The sequence below is a fragment of the Mastigoproctus giganteus genome, chromosome 6, assembly GCF_048544385.1.
Source record: "Mastigoproctus giganteus isolate SK-2022 chromosome 6, ASM4854438v1, whole genome shotgun sequence".
NCBI lineage: Eukaryota > Metazoa > Arthropoda > Arachnida > Uropygi > Thelyphonidae > Mastigoproctus > Mastigoproctus giganteus.
Window position 1 is genome coordinate 155,649,224 of NC_143580.1, and position 14,737 is coordinate 155,663,960.

The following is a 14,737-nucleotide window of genomic DNA, read 5'->3' on the forward strand; positions in this document are numbered from 1 at the left end:
TTTTATTTTGGCTGGTACAGCAAAAGCCTAGGGCTTCCTTGCACTTTATGGCTAATACTAATTTTTGTTTCCATTTAAAGCCCAAATCTTGTAAATTGTGTCCTTATTTTAAATTAAATCACTAATTTTGGTTTTAATCATCCTAAACCTTTCAGTGAGCACATTAACACTTAATTTTTCCCTTCTTTTCTAATTCGATAACTTCCACCTTTTATTTAAGGGTTAATATCCTCCTCACAGAAACCATTAAATAAAATATATGCATACTAAATAGCACTGAAATTGAACAGATCCTGTTAAATTTTTAAACTTATTTCAATGATGGTGCCAACTGGAATACGGTTTAACAACAGGAACCATAATTTTTATCCACAATTTATGTATGAAAACAAATTCTCCTATTCTGAGTTTCAGTGTAAATAATTTTGTTTATGGAAATTTTACATGTCATGATTAACAACTTGTTTCAGTACTTCATATAGCAGTGATATGGTATATGTGATTTCAAAGCATCACCACCATAACTCCTTTACAATATTTATAAACATCAGCAAATGCACTTTATTCTACAACTTTTATTACATTGTCGTGCAAATATTTGTTTATAGTTTTCTCTTTTTTTATGTGATTGGGTGCATTATACTTTTGGCTCTTATTTTATAAAGACTTTCTGCAGTGCCATCAAAAGAAAGAAAGAAATGAACCATAATTACATAGCATTTTTCTGTGCAGGGAAAGAAACTATTTGGCATTTTCTCTTGTTTTTATATTAGTGTAGCTAAACACATCCACAACTGAGACTGTCCATTACATAGAAATACACACATTACAAAGTGCTATCTTGGGACTGGGAAAAATAAGTTTGGCAATTACTGAAGAGGTGTTAATGGAGGTTTCACTGCATTTCTGAAAGTGCTTAGATTATCATAAGATCAAAGAATATATTAGAATATAGTAAGATTGTTTAGGGTTAAAATAGATTTTTACTAGGTTTAAAATATTTCCAAATCATACTTACCAGTCCAGCCGAATGAATAAACTTCTGCTCTATTACCAATGATGCGGAGCCCACTATCTGATTACTAATTGTATCTTCAATGACTATTACATAATATGAATCTCCACATGCTTTCATTGATTGAAATCTTTCTGAAAATTAGTTTTCATTAAATACAGATATAAGACATCAGAATTATATGTTAGAAAATTTCAAATGAGGTACAAATAATATTCTATGCTTTGAAACTTCAAATACTTTAGTACAGTGGTTTTCAACAGGGGTGGCACGGCACCTGAGAGTGCCACAACAACATTCCAGGGGTGCCACGTAATTTGAGTTTAAGTTACTTAAACTTATTATTATTTTTTAATTTATATGTTTATTTCATTATAAAAAGGTGTACAGTATCTTTTTAATTTTGTAGTGATCTATAATTGATGTTTACTTAGTACCTCTATATAAAGAATAAAATTATGTACTGTATACAGGTGACTCCCGCTTAACGCTGATAATTTGTTACGGAAAAACAGAGCGCTAAGTGAATCCACGCTAAGCGAGTGCTGCATTCCCATAAGGTAACATATGTATTTGTGAGTTGCGGTCGGTGCCATAGGATATTTCCTAATCAATAATAAACGGTAGTGAAAAGATGCACAAATGTCGATCAAAATATTTAATATTCAAATATTTGTACATATAAAATATTCTGCATTACATACATATATAATTATGTGGTAACTACTTACGTATCAAAATTAAACTTAAAATAATGGATTTAATTGATCTAAATTGATTTGATATAATTTAATTTATGAATTTAATCATGAAAAATGTGCCGATTTTGGGTTAGTATACTGCTTTGACCCTCTTCCTGGTAAACTAAAAGGGGTTTTAATTTTAAATCCCCCGCAGAATTGGGTTTTAAGTTTTAAAACCCAACAATAAAGTCAACCGATCCTTCACCACTTTGAAACCTAGCATGTTTTTTCTTCTTTCAATATGAAACTTCTTTTAGGCATTCGTTTCCAAAAAAGTCCTGCTTCATCTATGTTAAAAACTTGTTGAAAAGTGTAACACATAATACCCCTCTTCAATAATTTTAACAAGTTCTTTTTTGAAAGTTTCGGCAACTTGATCTGCACTCACTTGCGGCTTTTCCCTGGATTTTAAATCTATTCAACCAGCCCTTACTAGTTTTAAATGGTTCCACATTTTTTTTTTTAGGTGAGTTTTCTTCAGATCATCATATAGGCTAATCTCTCTCTCTCTCTCTCTCTCTCTCTCTCTCTCTCTCTCTCTCTCTCTCTCTCTCTCTCTCTCTTTTTTATAATATTTAACTTAACTGAATTCTGCATTGGATATTATCTTCAATAAAATTAGTTAAAGTCTCTCCATTTCAATCCTAATAGCCGGCCCAGCCCTAGTTGATTGCAGTGGAACAGCTGTCTTTCTCACTGCTAAAATTAATTCTTTATTTTTTACAACTGTTCTTACAGTTAAACTTGCCAGTCCTAAATTATGGCACACATCCGCTTGTCATTGACCGAAATCGATTCGCTTCAAAACATCTAATTTAATTTTCAAATTCAGTCTTTTTCTTACATTTATAGTCTTACTGTGTCTGGGCATTGCTTTTTCATTCTTATCCGCCATTATTAACTCTTCAAAAATGTAACTGCATTGGTTGCATTAATTATGATACAATGTTCGAGTAAACTGTCCATTACGCATGATGTCTAATACTGTACTGAGTGATGACTAGACTTCGAATAAATGGGCTTGGCACACCCAGGTTCCCAAGCTGGATATTATCATTCTTCTCTTTCTTGGTGATTCCCTTCTACTTTTCTTTCTTTCTCTCTCTCTCTCTCTCTCTCTCTCTCTCTGGGTAACTCGGGATTTTTTCTGGCTGGTGCAGCATAAGCTTCAGGCTTCCTTGCGTATAGCCAATAATAATAATAATAAATGCATATAACGCATATATTACAAGCAATACACTTGATTATTTTTTAAAATGTTGATCTCGGAACTATGTACCAAGTCACTGTACTGCAATTAAATTAGCGTGCAAGAAAATTTCACTAAGCGTGGGAAAATTTCTCAAGTCGGCGTGGGAAACGTTTTAATGCTGTTTTGCTATTCATTTTCAAGCTATCAACTCCATCAAATGAAACGATTTTGTTAAATATGTCAAAAATGCAATCTGTAAAAGAGCATTATAGTGATTTGTGACAGCGTTATAGTCAGATACAGCTTATAATATAAGAACAGTGTTATAGCGAATCAGAATAAAGCAAACCGCATTATAATGAGGACCTGCTGTATATATAATTTGTATTATGAAATGTAATTTTTATAATTATATTATTGTAATAAATATCATATAACATATATACATACAGAAAGAGGATCGGATCCAACTTGCAGAAAATTGAGTAGGGGTGCCACAGAATGAAATAAATTACTTAGGAGTGCCATTATTAAAAAAAAAAGGTTGAAAACTACTGCTTCAGTATATATAATGTTTAATGGCATGGTGCACAGATTATGTTGATAAAAATATTTAAAATGAAAGCACTTCACCTGTGTAAAGTTTTTATTATAGTAAAATCTTAAAATCATGTTTGGTGGAGGTTTTCTCCTCCATTTCTTTGGTGATTGTGGTCTTGCTATTACAATCACTAAAAGACCAAACTGACAGTTGCTAGTTTGGTCTTCTAGTGTTTTTGTGTAATAGCAAAATTGCTGTCACTGAAGAAACACAGGAGTAAACATATGTAAAATGTATGGCTGTTAGACTATTAGTAATAAATAAATTAAACTTCACAAAGTTGAAGTGTTTCTGTTTCAAAAATTACTTTAGTTATACCAGATTTTATCAAAATACATTAAAAATTTTTAGATAATATGAACCAGGGCTCTACATTCTATGTTGATATCAATATTTGTAAAAGAATAAGAGAAGTTTACCTCAATATGATACGTAGAACACTTCCATATGAAATTAAAACGAAAACAATTAAAAATTCGAAAAACTTACATTATAGTAAAAAATAATTAAAAATCAATTTAACGCAATTAAAAATTAATTTAACGCAAAAAATTGCACGATTTTCCTTCCTAAAGCTGACAACACTTTTCAATGATATGTTGTGATCACAAGAATGAAAATTACCGAACAGGGGTGAGCATGGAACTTAAATAGGGATTATTTGTCTTCAACGCATGCGCATAAAAGACCACAAATCGGAGATTAGATATGGCCAGCAAACATTAACAGAATTCTCATGTAATTTAATTTCGACGGTTTTTGAAATTATAATTAATAATTGCAGAAACCGTCGTTAATATATAATAATATAATCAGTGGTGAGCTGTGAATATTTTAATAATGGGCTCAGTTTTTCTGACTTTCTACCGAATAAATCTGATTGGTCATGGAAGTGATGTCATCCACGGCTTCGACCAGAGGCACTTCCCATGCTCACACTACTAATAGTGTGATTAGAGCACGTGACTCATTTTTCGTGACCGGTATGATATCTCGAGTCAGGGGCGGATTCAGGGGGGTGGACAGATGCAGCTTATTACCCCTTAACCATGCATATAAGTGAATGTGTAAAACGTTCCTAGGTCTATCTGGGAAAAAAAAAAAAAAAAAAAACTCAACCTGGTTGTCATTCCTCGCCTTACGATGATAACTGGATAAAACGGTGTCTGGAGTTCAAACTTTTTAGAATTTTTGAATAGTATGACGTAACAATCATGCGTCCTGAAGTTACTACTGCAGTAAGTATGATTGCAACAATACAAATATTTGTCAACAATTTCCTTTATTTGTCTTGCATTTAAGTTAAGTTACATTCCATTGTTAGGTGCCCCTAACAGCTGTGTATGTTGCTTCAACTATAAGATCGATACATCAGTCAATGCTGTTTTCCAGACACATTTAGATACGTTGCAATCACAAGTATACATCTCTTACTTTAGTTATCATTACTTTAGATATCCATTGTATCTTGTCTTCCAGAAATTATGAAAATTTGTGAATGATCAATAAAATATTTTCAATAAAAAAGCTCTTTTATTTCGTAATCAATATATGCAAATCAAAATACCTAAAAGAAATGAGGAGGATGTTTCCCAGAAACCATCTACCATGTGTTCCGAGCACATGCGCAACTTTTTTATTCATTTTTTTTTAACTAGGGAAATATAATGGATATATTTTTTTCGTGATAAAATTTTAATATTGCAAATAAAAAATAACATGAAATATTTCCTATATCACAAATAACATAAAAGCTATCACAAAAGATTCCACAATACAAAAACAAAATATTACATAAAAAACAAACTTTCTAGAAAAAGTACACGAAAATCAAAGATTACATGAAAAAAAATTATTACAAGAATATTCAAGAAAAATTTATTCTAAAAATTGCCATTTACAATTTACTTCTTTATTAATATTTGTTGTCGATCTTCTGCTTTGCTCAATAGCTAAGCGATGATTACAAAGGAATGATTTGACGTAATAATCCAGTTCAAATTGAATTTTACATTTAGATGTATGGTCATCATAATCTGCAACGTGTTTAATTGTCACAATATTATCCATTACGCTGAAGCTCATGATTTCACCATCTTGCCACCAAGAAGAAAGTTCTTTCACATTCCATGATTTTGTGTAGCATTATTTTCTTTATTTAATTTAAAATCCCTGTTGCATTAATAACTTATACTTTAAGGATAAAACAATGCATTTAATAACTTGTCATGAGGTAATTTTTTTTACTTTTGATTTTGGTTCCTTCAAATTCTTTCCACTTCAACATGCTCTCAATTTTAGTTTCATAATTTCCATCAGAATTTTTCAAGTTAGCAATAGCATTTGATAGTTCGAATAATTAATTTATATGCTTTTACCATTGTGATTCTGTAAAGCTTCTGAAAGGTAAGAGAGTTCCTGCAGGATGTCGATCATTAGTGCTAAATGGTTAAGAAATTCTAAATTTAAAAGTTGATTTAATAATCCAGAATATTTAACTTCTGATTCAAAATGTTTGCACAAAGCAGGATAATTCCTCCAACCCACAAATGCCATCTGCAAACTACAAACTGCTCATCGTGGCCCGAACACACAACCGATCTTTATAGTTTCCACATCAAGTTCTTTAGCAATCATCCTTAATTCGTGCTGGTTTTTTGGAGATTGGTGATACAGTTTTTTTTTTTTTTTAATTATTGCCTGTATGCCATTATATTTTAGAACATTTTCTACACAGTGAAAGCCTCGACAAAGTTTCAAAATCTGCCAACATTTCATCTTCATAAAGTTTATATAATATTTTAGTTGCCTCAACCCCCCTCTATGCTGCTACTGTCACTAGTTCTTTGAATACAGTGCAAAATGTCAGAATCACACGGATATTCAGCTACTGTGACCATGTAAATACAGACAGGAGAAATTTACTGGAAGGCGTGGATCACTCACTTCTCCGAAAAACATATACCTGTTTGTCGGAGTAAAGGGAAACCACAACATAGGTTGACCAGAGGCTATAATCCATGTCAGGAATCTTCTTAATCCCCTGACTGGCTATGGAACGCATATTGACTAGCACGACTTCTCGGTACGTGATTGCATAGGTTTTACGGACACCATGTTATTGTGAAATGGTAATCCTTTCACCCTTAATTCACACTTTCTAATTACCTAAATTGCCTAAAAACTAGAGGTGAGAACAATGTATGCAAAGTTGTCTCTCCTAATCCGTTCGTTACATAGAAATTTTCTTCATTCAACGGAAACTATTTTAAATGTAATTACCAAGGGGAATTCAAAAAAATTCACTATAAAGAAGTCCATTAAACAGAGGTCCGACTGTAATTAAATAAAAAATGAAGAAATTTTAAAATACATAACCAATCAATTGCGGCATTTAAATGCTGGGAATGGGTCTCCACTTGCCCCACAATAGTTTTAGCTCTGGATACTCAATAATTGCATTCGGAATTTCATTTATAAAATAAATGATCATCTCTACAATGGGCTCGCAAATTTTCAAAAAAAATAACAATGGGCTCTCGCAAGCCCACTATAGCTCACCACTGAATATAATAATTAATTAATAGTTGCATAAGCCGTCGTTAATATTAATTGCAGAAACCATCAAAATTAAATCATACGAGAACTCTGTTAATGTTCACCGGCCATAATCTCCGATTCATGGTCTTTTACGTGCATGCGTGAAGACAAATAATCCCTATTTAAGTTTCAATGCTCACCCCTATTCGGTAATTTCCATTCCTGTGATCACGACATATGGTTGAAAAGCATTGTCGGCTTCAGGAAGGAAAAATCGTTTTGCAATTTTTTCGTTAAATTAATTTTTTACTTAATTTTTAATTGCGTTAAACTGATTTTTAATTAGTTTTATTGTAATGCAAGTTTTTTGATTTTTTAATTGTTTTCATTTTAATTTCTGGAGAGTATCATACAGAAGTGTTCTATATATCATATTGAAGTAAACTTCCCTTATTCTTTTACAAATATTAAAAATTTTGGAAAATATCTAATATCCACTTTTGAAATATAACTACCAGTAAGAAGTGTACCTTTATTTATATTTTAATATTAGATGTATGGTGCAAAAAACGCCCAGGCTTTTGCTATATCAGCCAAATAATAAAAATAATTAAATAAAACACAAAAAATAAAAGTAAAGGTGAAGCTGTATTGATAAAATTAACTACTATGTCAATAGAGGTAGATGTATGTAGAAATGGGATATATAAATACATCTTCTAGCAGAAAGCAACTAGGGAAGAATGTACAGTACAAAATATAAATTAAAAATTAAAGTATGAATATAGCAGTGTGAAGTGTTCAATGTACAAGATGCCCTAAAAGAAATAAAGGAAAGTAGAAAAATAAGATAGAAGATTGAAAGATATAAAGGTGAGGAGGAAAAAACCCTTAAAGGTGTACATATGACCAGTGCACCCCTCTCCAGTGATATAATTGGTTTGCATGCAGTACTTAAAGACATTACTTCTGAATGATGCTGAGAGCATGAGTGAGCCTCACTTTGGGGAAGTTACTTTTTGGAAGCATAAGTACATTTATTTATAAAATATATTTGCAGAATTAATCATAACTAAAAGGTATCAGTATTGATGTAAAGGGGTAAAGGAATTAAATGGCCTAGGAATGGAGGAATACAAACTCTATGTAATCAACAATACTGAGAAGACGTGGAGGATAGACTATACCAACATCTCTGAGAATGTATTCTTTTTGCAGCTTACTGCTCTCTGTTCTCCTGATTGTAGCCAATTCTACTGTTTGCTTTCCTTATCATTTCTTGGTTACAATCTCCCCACTATCTATCTGTTTACTATTCATGATACATTTAGGGTGCTTAACCCACGTAGAATAACTGAATTATTTTATCTTACTAAATTATTTTGAAAAATTTACTGTCTGTACATAGCATTGGAATTACCATCCCTGTCCATGTTGTTTATAAATTTCTTGTACAGAGTGTTTCGAAAACAGCTTTACATCTTTGAAAGAGTATATAAATTTATTTAGGGATGTACATAATATTTTGAAATGTCAGAATGTAGCAATACACTTCAAGTGTAATGCACATTGACTGTAGTACCCAATACTACCACCACAAGCACTCCTGGGCAGTTGAAACCAAGATGGCAACTTTCACAGGTGCACAGAGCAGGCATGTTTTGTGTTTTGGTTCAAAGAAACGAAGTCTGCTACACAAGTTCAAAGGAAGTTTCGCATTCAGTATCACAAAGAACCTCCCAATAGGCCTACAATGTACATATGGATCAAGAATTTTGTTGAGACGATGTTCTGTGCACAATGCCAAGTCACATAAAAAGTTAGAAACCCAATAAAATTGCCAACACAAGTTTAAACATCTTAAATTTCTAATAAATAAATATAGCACTTTACCTTGACAAGATATGAAGTTTGCTTGTTAGAAGTGGGTGTGGTGAAGCGTAGCTGGTGAGTAATAGCGAATTTTTAGCGTAAGTTATAGCAAATAAATAGGAGGGTTATCATTCTTAGGATTTTTTTTTTTTTTTTTGATTTGGTAGTTGTTGGCGCATCGGCTTCTGTGGCCATATTGCACCTCCCAAGGTTTTTTTTTTGCAGTACTTTGATCCAAGCCTGAGGCGGGAATCGAACCCGCGACCTTTGGGTTGCCGGGCAGGTACTTTACCCACTCGGCTAGCCCGGTCGGCTACATTCTTAGGATGAAATATTGTTACACCCAACATGGAAGGGAGACTCACTGTCCTGCTTTTCTTTCTTCTGCACTGGCTTAAAATAGCTATCTAGCTTTTGTTGCTTTTCCTACCTCCTTCTTTCATACAGGAGCTGCCTGCATGGTTCCAAATGGGTCCAAATGCCACAAAGCACTATCCTATTATGTCAGCATTATAATCATCACCTTCAATCCACTGCAGATACTTTTAAATCCCACTTAAAGCAGCTGATAACTCTGCTGTTTTAAGTTCTCGTAGGGCAACCTGCTGGACTTCGTCGTCATCTTGACTTTCCACTTGGCTGACTGCAACAAGCTGTTGCAAGTCTGTCTACATCATTTTCTACTTCCTCGAAACCAACTTCTTTTGCAAGAGCAACACAACTTGCTTTGATTTGTTTTAGTTGCTCTGAAGGTTCAAAGCCTTCAAAATCGCAAATTAAATGAGGGATAAGTTTCTGCCACACATGATGCAAGCAGTCTTTTGTAACATCATTCCAGGCTTCTGCAATCATATCAATGGCAACTTTGATGTTAAATCTCTCCCAAAATTCTATAACAGTTTTGCCTTGTCACCTTCAGTAGCAGGTGAATTAACATCTTGAATGTTCACCTTAAATAGTAAGCCTTAAATGCATCTATCACACTCTGGTCACAGGGATATAGTAGAGAGGTTGTGTTCAGAGGTAAAATGATGATTTGATATTCGGAGAGAGTTCAGCAACTGTCTGAGGATGGCTTGGTGCATTATCAAGAATTATAAGAATTTTAAAATCTAAGTTATTCTTCTTCTTGCAATAATTCTTGAAAACATGGTAAGCTTCATCTAAAATATTAATGAAGATTTGCCCAGTCATCCAACCTTTCTTGCTAGACCTATAGTGAACACCATGGCTGGATTTCACAATTCCTTTTAGAGTTCATGGGTTGGCAGAGTGATAAACCACTACTGGTTTTAACTTCAAGCCTCTCCTGGCGTTGGCAGTGAACATCACAGTTAAACGATCTTTTGCAGCCTTAAATCCTGAGGCATGTGCTTCTGCCTTAAAGATGTAGGAAACGTATGCCTTTAAGGACTTGATGGCATATGTTTCCAATAGAGTCCTTTTTCATCAAAACTGAAAATCTGATCCAATGTGCAGCTGCTTTTTCAATTATTTTCTGTACCACAGGTGGAAATGCCCTTGCGGCTTTGTCATCTGCACTGGTAGCTTCACCACACAGCTTAACATTGTGAAAAGAGTAGCGGTGTTGGAAGCCACTAAGCATTAAAAGGAGCCACTTCTGCAAGATTTGGTGATTTCTTTTTAAGGTCTTTGTATATAGCTAGTGCTTTCTCTTTCACTGTGAGAAAGCTTGCTCCGGATTTTTTTTGGTTTGGTCTTCACTCCATATGCTTAGCAGACTTTCCATTTCTTCTATTTCTTTAGGCCTTGTTCTAATTGACTTTGCGGCACTTGAAGTTGTTCCAGCTAGATACATATCTTTTTTTTCGTGGAATTGTCTCTGATGGTGTGCAATGTGGATTCACTTAAGCCTGTTGCTCTTGAGATATCACATGTTCTCTCATTTCTCTCAAAATTTTTTATTATTTCAAGTTTCTCTTCTATACTTAATGCTTTTCTTTTGCACTCACTGCTTGGCTTCTTGGAAACAGGATGGTTGCTTACCCATGTCTGGAATGCTGTATGAATACCTTTTATAAAGAAAAGTTAACAAATGCGGGAGAACAGTCCAAGACACACACTTGTAGGAAAACACACACACGGGTAAACTGAGGTATACATGAGGTTCGTGTGTGTTTGCAGTTTATGTATTGCTGCACAGGTCGCTACATTCAGCTTGGTACCAGGTTTTGTGTTCACCTGGTGTTACTTGCAGATGAAATCGCGCATGAGCCAATGCAAAAATCGCATTATACTTGCATTTTTTCCTAATATATCAGTTGTGTTGGAGCAAATTCACATTGCTAAAATGCATGTTATAGCAGAACTGACTGTATGATAAAAAAAATGTCATATTCATAATCAGCATATACAAAATCAAAGAAACAGCAAAAAATTAAGTCAAACAGAAAATTTTAAAAGATTTGCTACACAGTGTTACCTTATAGTTAAAGTAAAAAAATTTGCTAATAATTAATAGCTTTTAAAAATATCTTATACAGAAGACTCCTAAACTTCCTTCAGGCCTGACGTAGCCGAGTGGTCAGGAGTGCGAGTACAGCAGCACACGCTCTGAGTGACAGATTTCAAGCCTGTGACTGTTAAATACGATTAACATTTGTATTGATTGATTTATTGTAAACTCCACTGACCTGGTGGTCGTGCCGGAGTATAAACAAGAACATTTTAAAATAACAATTTTAATAAGAAATCTCTTATACAGATCTGGAAGCCTCATTTTTGGAAATGATGTAGATCTGTTGGAAAAGGTGCAGAGAAAAGCAGAGAGATTAGTGAGGGGAACAAAAGGGTGTTCTTACCATGAAAGATTTTAGTTCTGAAAACTGCAGCATCTGGAGACTAAGCACCTGTGAGACCTGACTGAGATGTTTAAGACTTTGAATGGATTGAGTAAGCTCGATGGAGGCATAAATTCAAACTGTAGAAGGTTGAAGACAGGTGTGGAGAAATTTGCTTTCCATCAGCAGGTAGTTTACTGCTGGAAAAACTTTCATCTGGTGTTGTAGAGGTAGTATGAATAAATTCAAAGAACTAGACAAACTGTTAGAGGGGATGGATAGGTGATATGGAAAGTGTTGTTTTTTTTTTGTTTTTATTTTGCCGATGTTGTATCAGCTTGCTTTCTTGAATCACTTGCCACTACATTTAAGTTATTAATACATTGATAACTAAAATGTTTTTAATTCTCTAAAAATTCTGAATTTCTTCAAAAATAGATAATCCTTTATTCTTGCACATTTATTTCAAAAATTAATATGATGCAATTTGTGATGGTCAGACTTCTAAAGATCTGGATTAGAAATACTTACTTAAAAATAATTCTCTGGAAACCTCTCCTACTCTAGTTAATTGTGAAAGTAGTTGAACAAAACCTGCAAAAGAAAAAAAAAAATAAATAAGAATCAGGAAATGCAGTTGACGCAGAGCATAATACTTAACCTTGACAAAATGTTGGTCAAGAAAAGTCATCTAATCAATGAAAGCAACTAATTCTTAAAATATAGGTCAAGTATTTAGGTTATATATATATATATATTTTAATTCCCTTCACCTTAGAACCAGTTTTTGCCATAGCTTGACAGATCTTAAAAGGTAAAACAGGTTTTCCCCTGTAATTCTTACCATAAAAGAAAGAATTTTATACTCTTAAAAAATATGACTACAGGCTATTTTAATTTCACTTAAGGAACTAAAAATTTAATCTTTTTACTCATATCTACCTCTATCATAATCACTAGTGAAGAGTGGTCTAACTGTTAAATTTTCTCCAGGGTTTGACAAAGATATCTCTGGGTTAAAGCTTGTTCTTCTTTTACTAAAATCTATGTCTCTCAGTATTTCAGGTGAAAATAATGGTTCATCTGTTTCACACTATAAAAAAATTAATAATTAAAAATATTAACATGAAATCAGTAAATGAAATCAGTTTAACTTATGTTCATTATTTAATTTATTTTTTTTGACAATTTATTTGATGACCTATCCTAAACTCAACAAGCGGAATACTTAATGGGGAAAAGAAGACATTCGTTAAATTGCATTAAAATTATTTTTAAAAAAGCTGTATTTTAATTGGTTTGTTCAAATATTAAACAAAAAAAAAAGAAATCCAAAAAGTAAAAATTAAGCCTTGAAAATATTTAACACACGCCAATTAAAGCACCTGATTACAGACCAATTAATACCACATGATATATTATCATAACTAAATTTATTTATAAATGAACAGCATTTAGCTTTGAAGCTAATTAGCAAGCCATGCAGTTTATATTACAGTGTGGCTGATATGTTTGCCTTGTCATGAAATAAACATATGTTCATGTTTCATGACAATAAACAAACATCATAGCATAAAATCAGTGTGGAATGTTTGGTTTGACCTTTCAATATAAGCTGAAGAGGTTTTTTTGGAAAGCAAAAAAGAAAATTTCTCCAGGAAAAAGGAAGTCATATCAAGAAAGATTATGCAGGGTATTGAAACTATTACTATTAATTTTTAAAAAAAATTTAAAAATTAGACTTAAACAGATAAAGCATCAGTTAAAATAATGCACAAATATCTGGGAGAAAATTTTTGTTACATCAGTAATAAACAAATATAAGTATTTATTTCCTATAAATAAATGAATTCATCTGACAGTTTAACAATAAACGAAAGGAGACGTAAATAAATTTCCATTAATATTCCGTGCAGCCAGAGGAGTTGATAACTTTACTTGTAACTGCTGTACAAGTAAAGTAAAGTACAAGTAAAGTAGTTAACAAATGAACCACATACTTTTTTCAGTTGCCACCTATGGGTTTAACGCTTTCATTGCTGGCTTTTCCAATGACTGTTTCGACCCAGGATTGAAATCCACAGAATTAAGTCAATCTGAATTGGAAAAGGCAGAAATATTTCTGGGCTTTCTTCTCACTGGCTGAATTCATTAGCACCCAGTGAAGGTTACCAAAAATATCCAGTTTTTCTTCTGTCAAATTTGAAGAAAAAGTTTTAAAGGCAGGGTGGTTTCCACTTCAAGTGGATTAGAATCCAAAGCAGCATATTTGCATTCTGAAAGAAGCAGTGAACATGTTAATCTTGTAATGTGTGTTCACCAGTGTCCATATATGTTTCCCCAGGACCACAACCAGACCTAAAACTGCCAAAGAATGAATTACAAGTTTATGCAGAGGACAGAGGTCACTCATACTATATAGTACTATTATCTTTATATGACAAAATCTCATTAATACAAACTATTTATACAAAACATATATTGTTCCCCTGCTAAAAAATAGGTTTTTCTTCATAACATTCATTTATTACAAAATTTGGTTAATATATATTACAAAGTCTGTTTTCATTCCATGAGAAATGCTAATAATATTCACTTGATATAATGATAATTAGTTTTAATTTATTCCCAAACAAAACACCTGCTGTCCAGAGTCTTCAAAGAGTGGAAAATTTAAAGAAAGAAATCATCATTCCATTTGGGATATTTTCCAAACCAAGATACTTTAAAGAAGTTGTAATTACCAACTTCTATGTGATTATGAGGCCAAACGAAGTGATTGGCCTCATAATCACATAGAAGCTAAAACACTTAAGCTGAAGAACATATCTTCTGACACCACTAGCCTTATACAACAAATGGTACAAGGCATTATTTATTAACCTCAAGGGAGCATATAAAGCCAGTCTGATCAGCAACATAAGTGGAAACAATCTGCAACCAAAATGGAATATCTTGGATGTTATTCATAAT

The 14,737-nt window shown here is 32.9% G+C and overlaps 1 protein-coding gene across 2 annotated transcripts in view; it reads right to left on the reverse strand.

Moving 5' to 3' along the window:
- Gnpnat (glucosamine 6-phosphate N-acetyltransferase) overlaps positions 1–14,737 on the reverse strand; it is a 50,623-nt gene that overhangs the window by 18,320 nt on the left and 17,566 nt on the right. For both annotated transcript variants that reach the window (XM_090375417.1, XM_090375418.1), the window contains exons 2-4: positions 12,707–12,857; positions 12,296–12,358; positions 1,019–1,149 (exon numbers count right to left, since the gene is read on the reverse strand). In XM_090375417.1, coding sequence (XP_090231543.1) covers positions 1,019–1,149; positions 12,296–12,358; positions 12,707–12,857 — 345 coding nt within the window. The remainder of the gene's footprint in view (positions 1–1,018; positions 1,150–12,295; positions 12,359–12,706; positions 12,858–14,737) is intronic.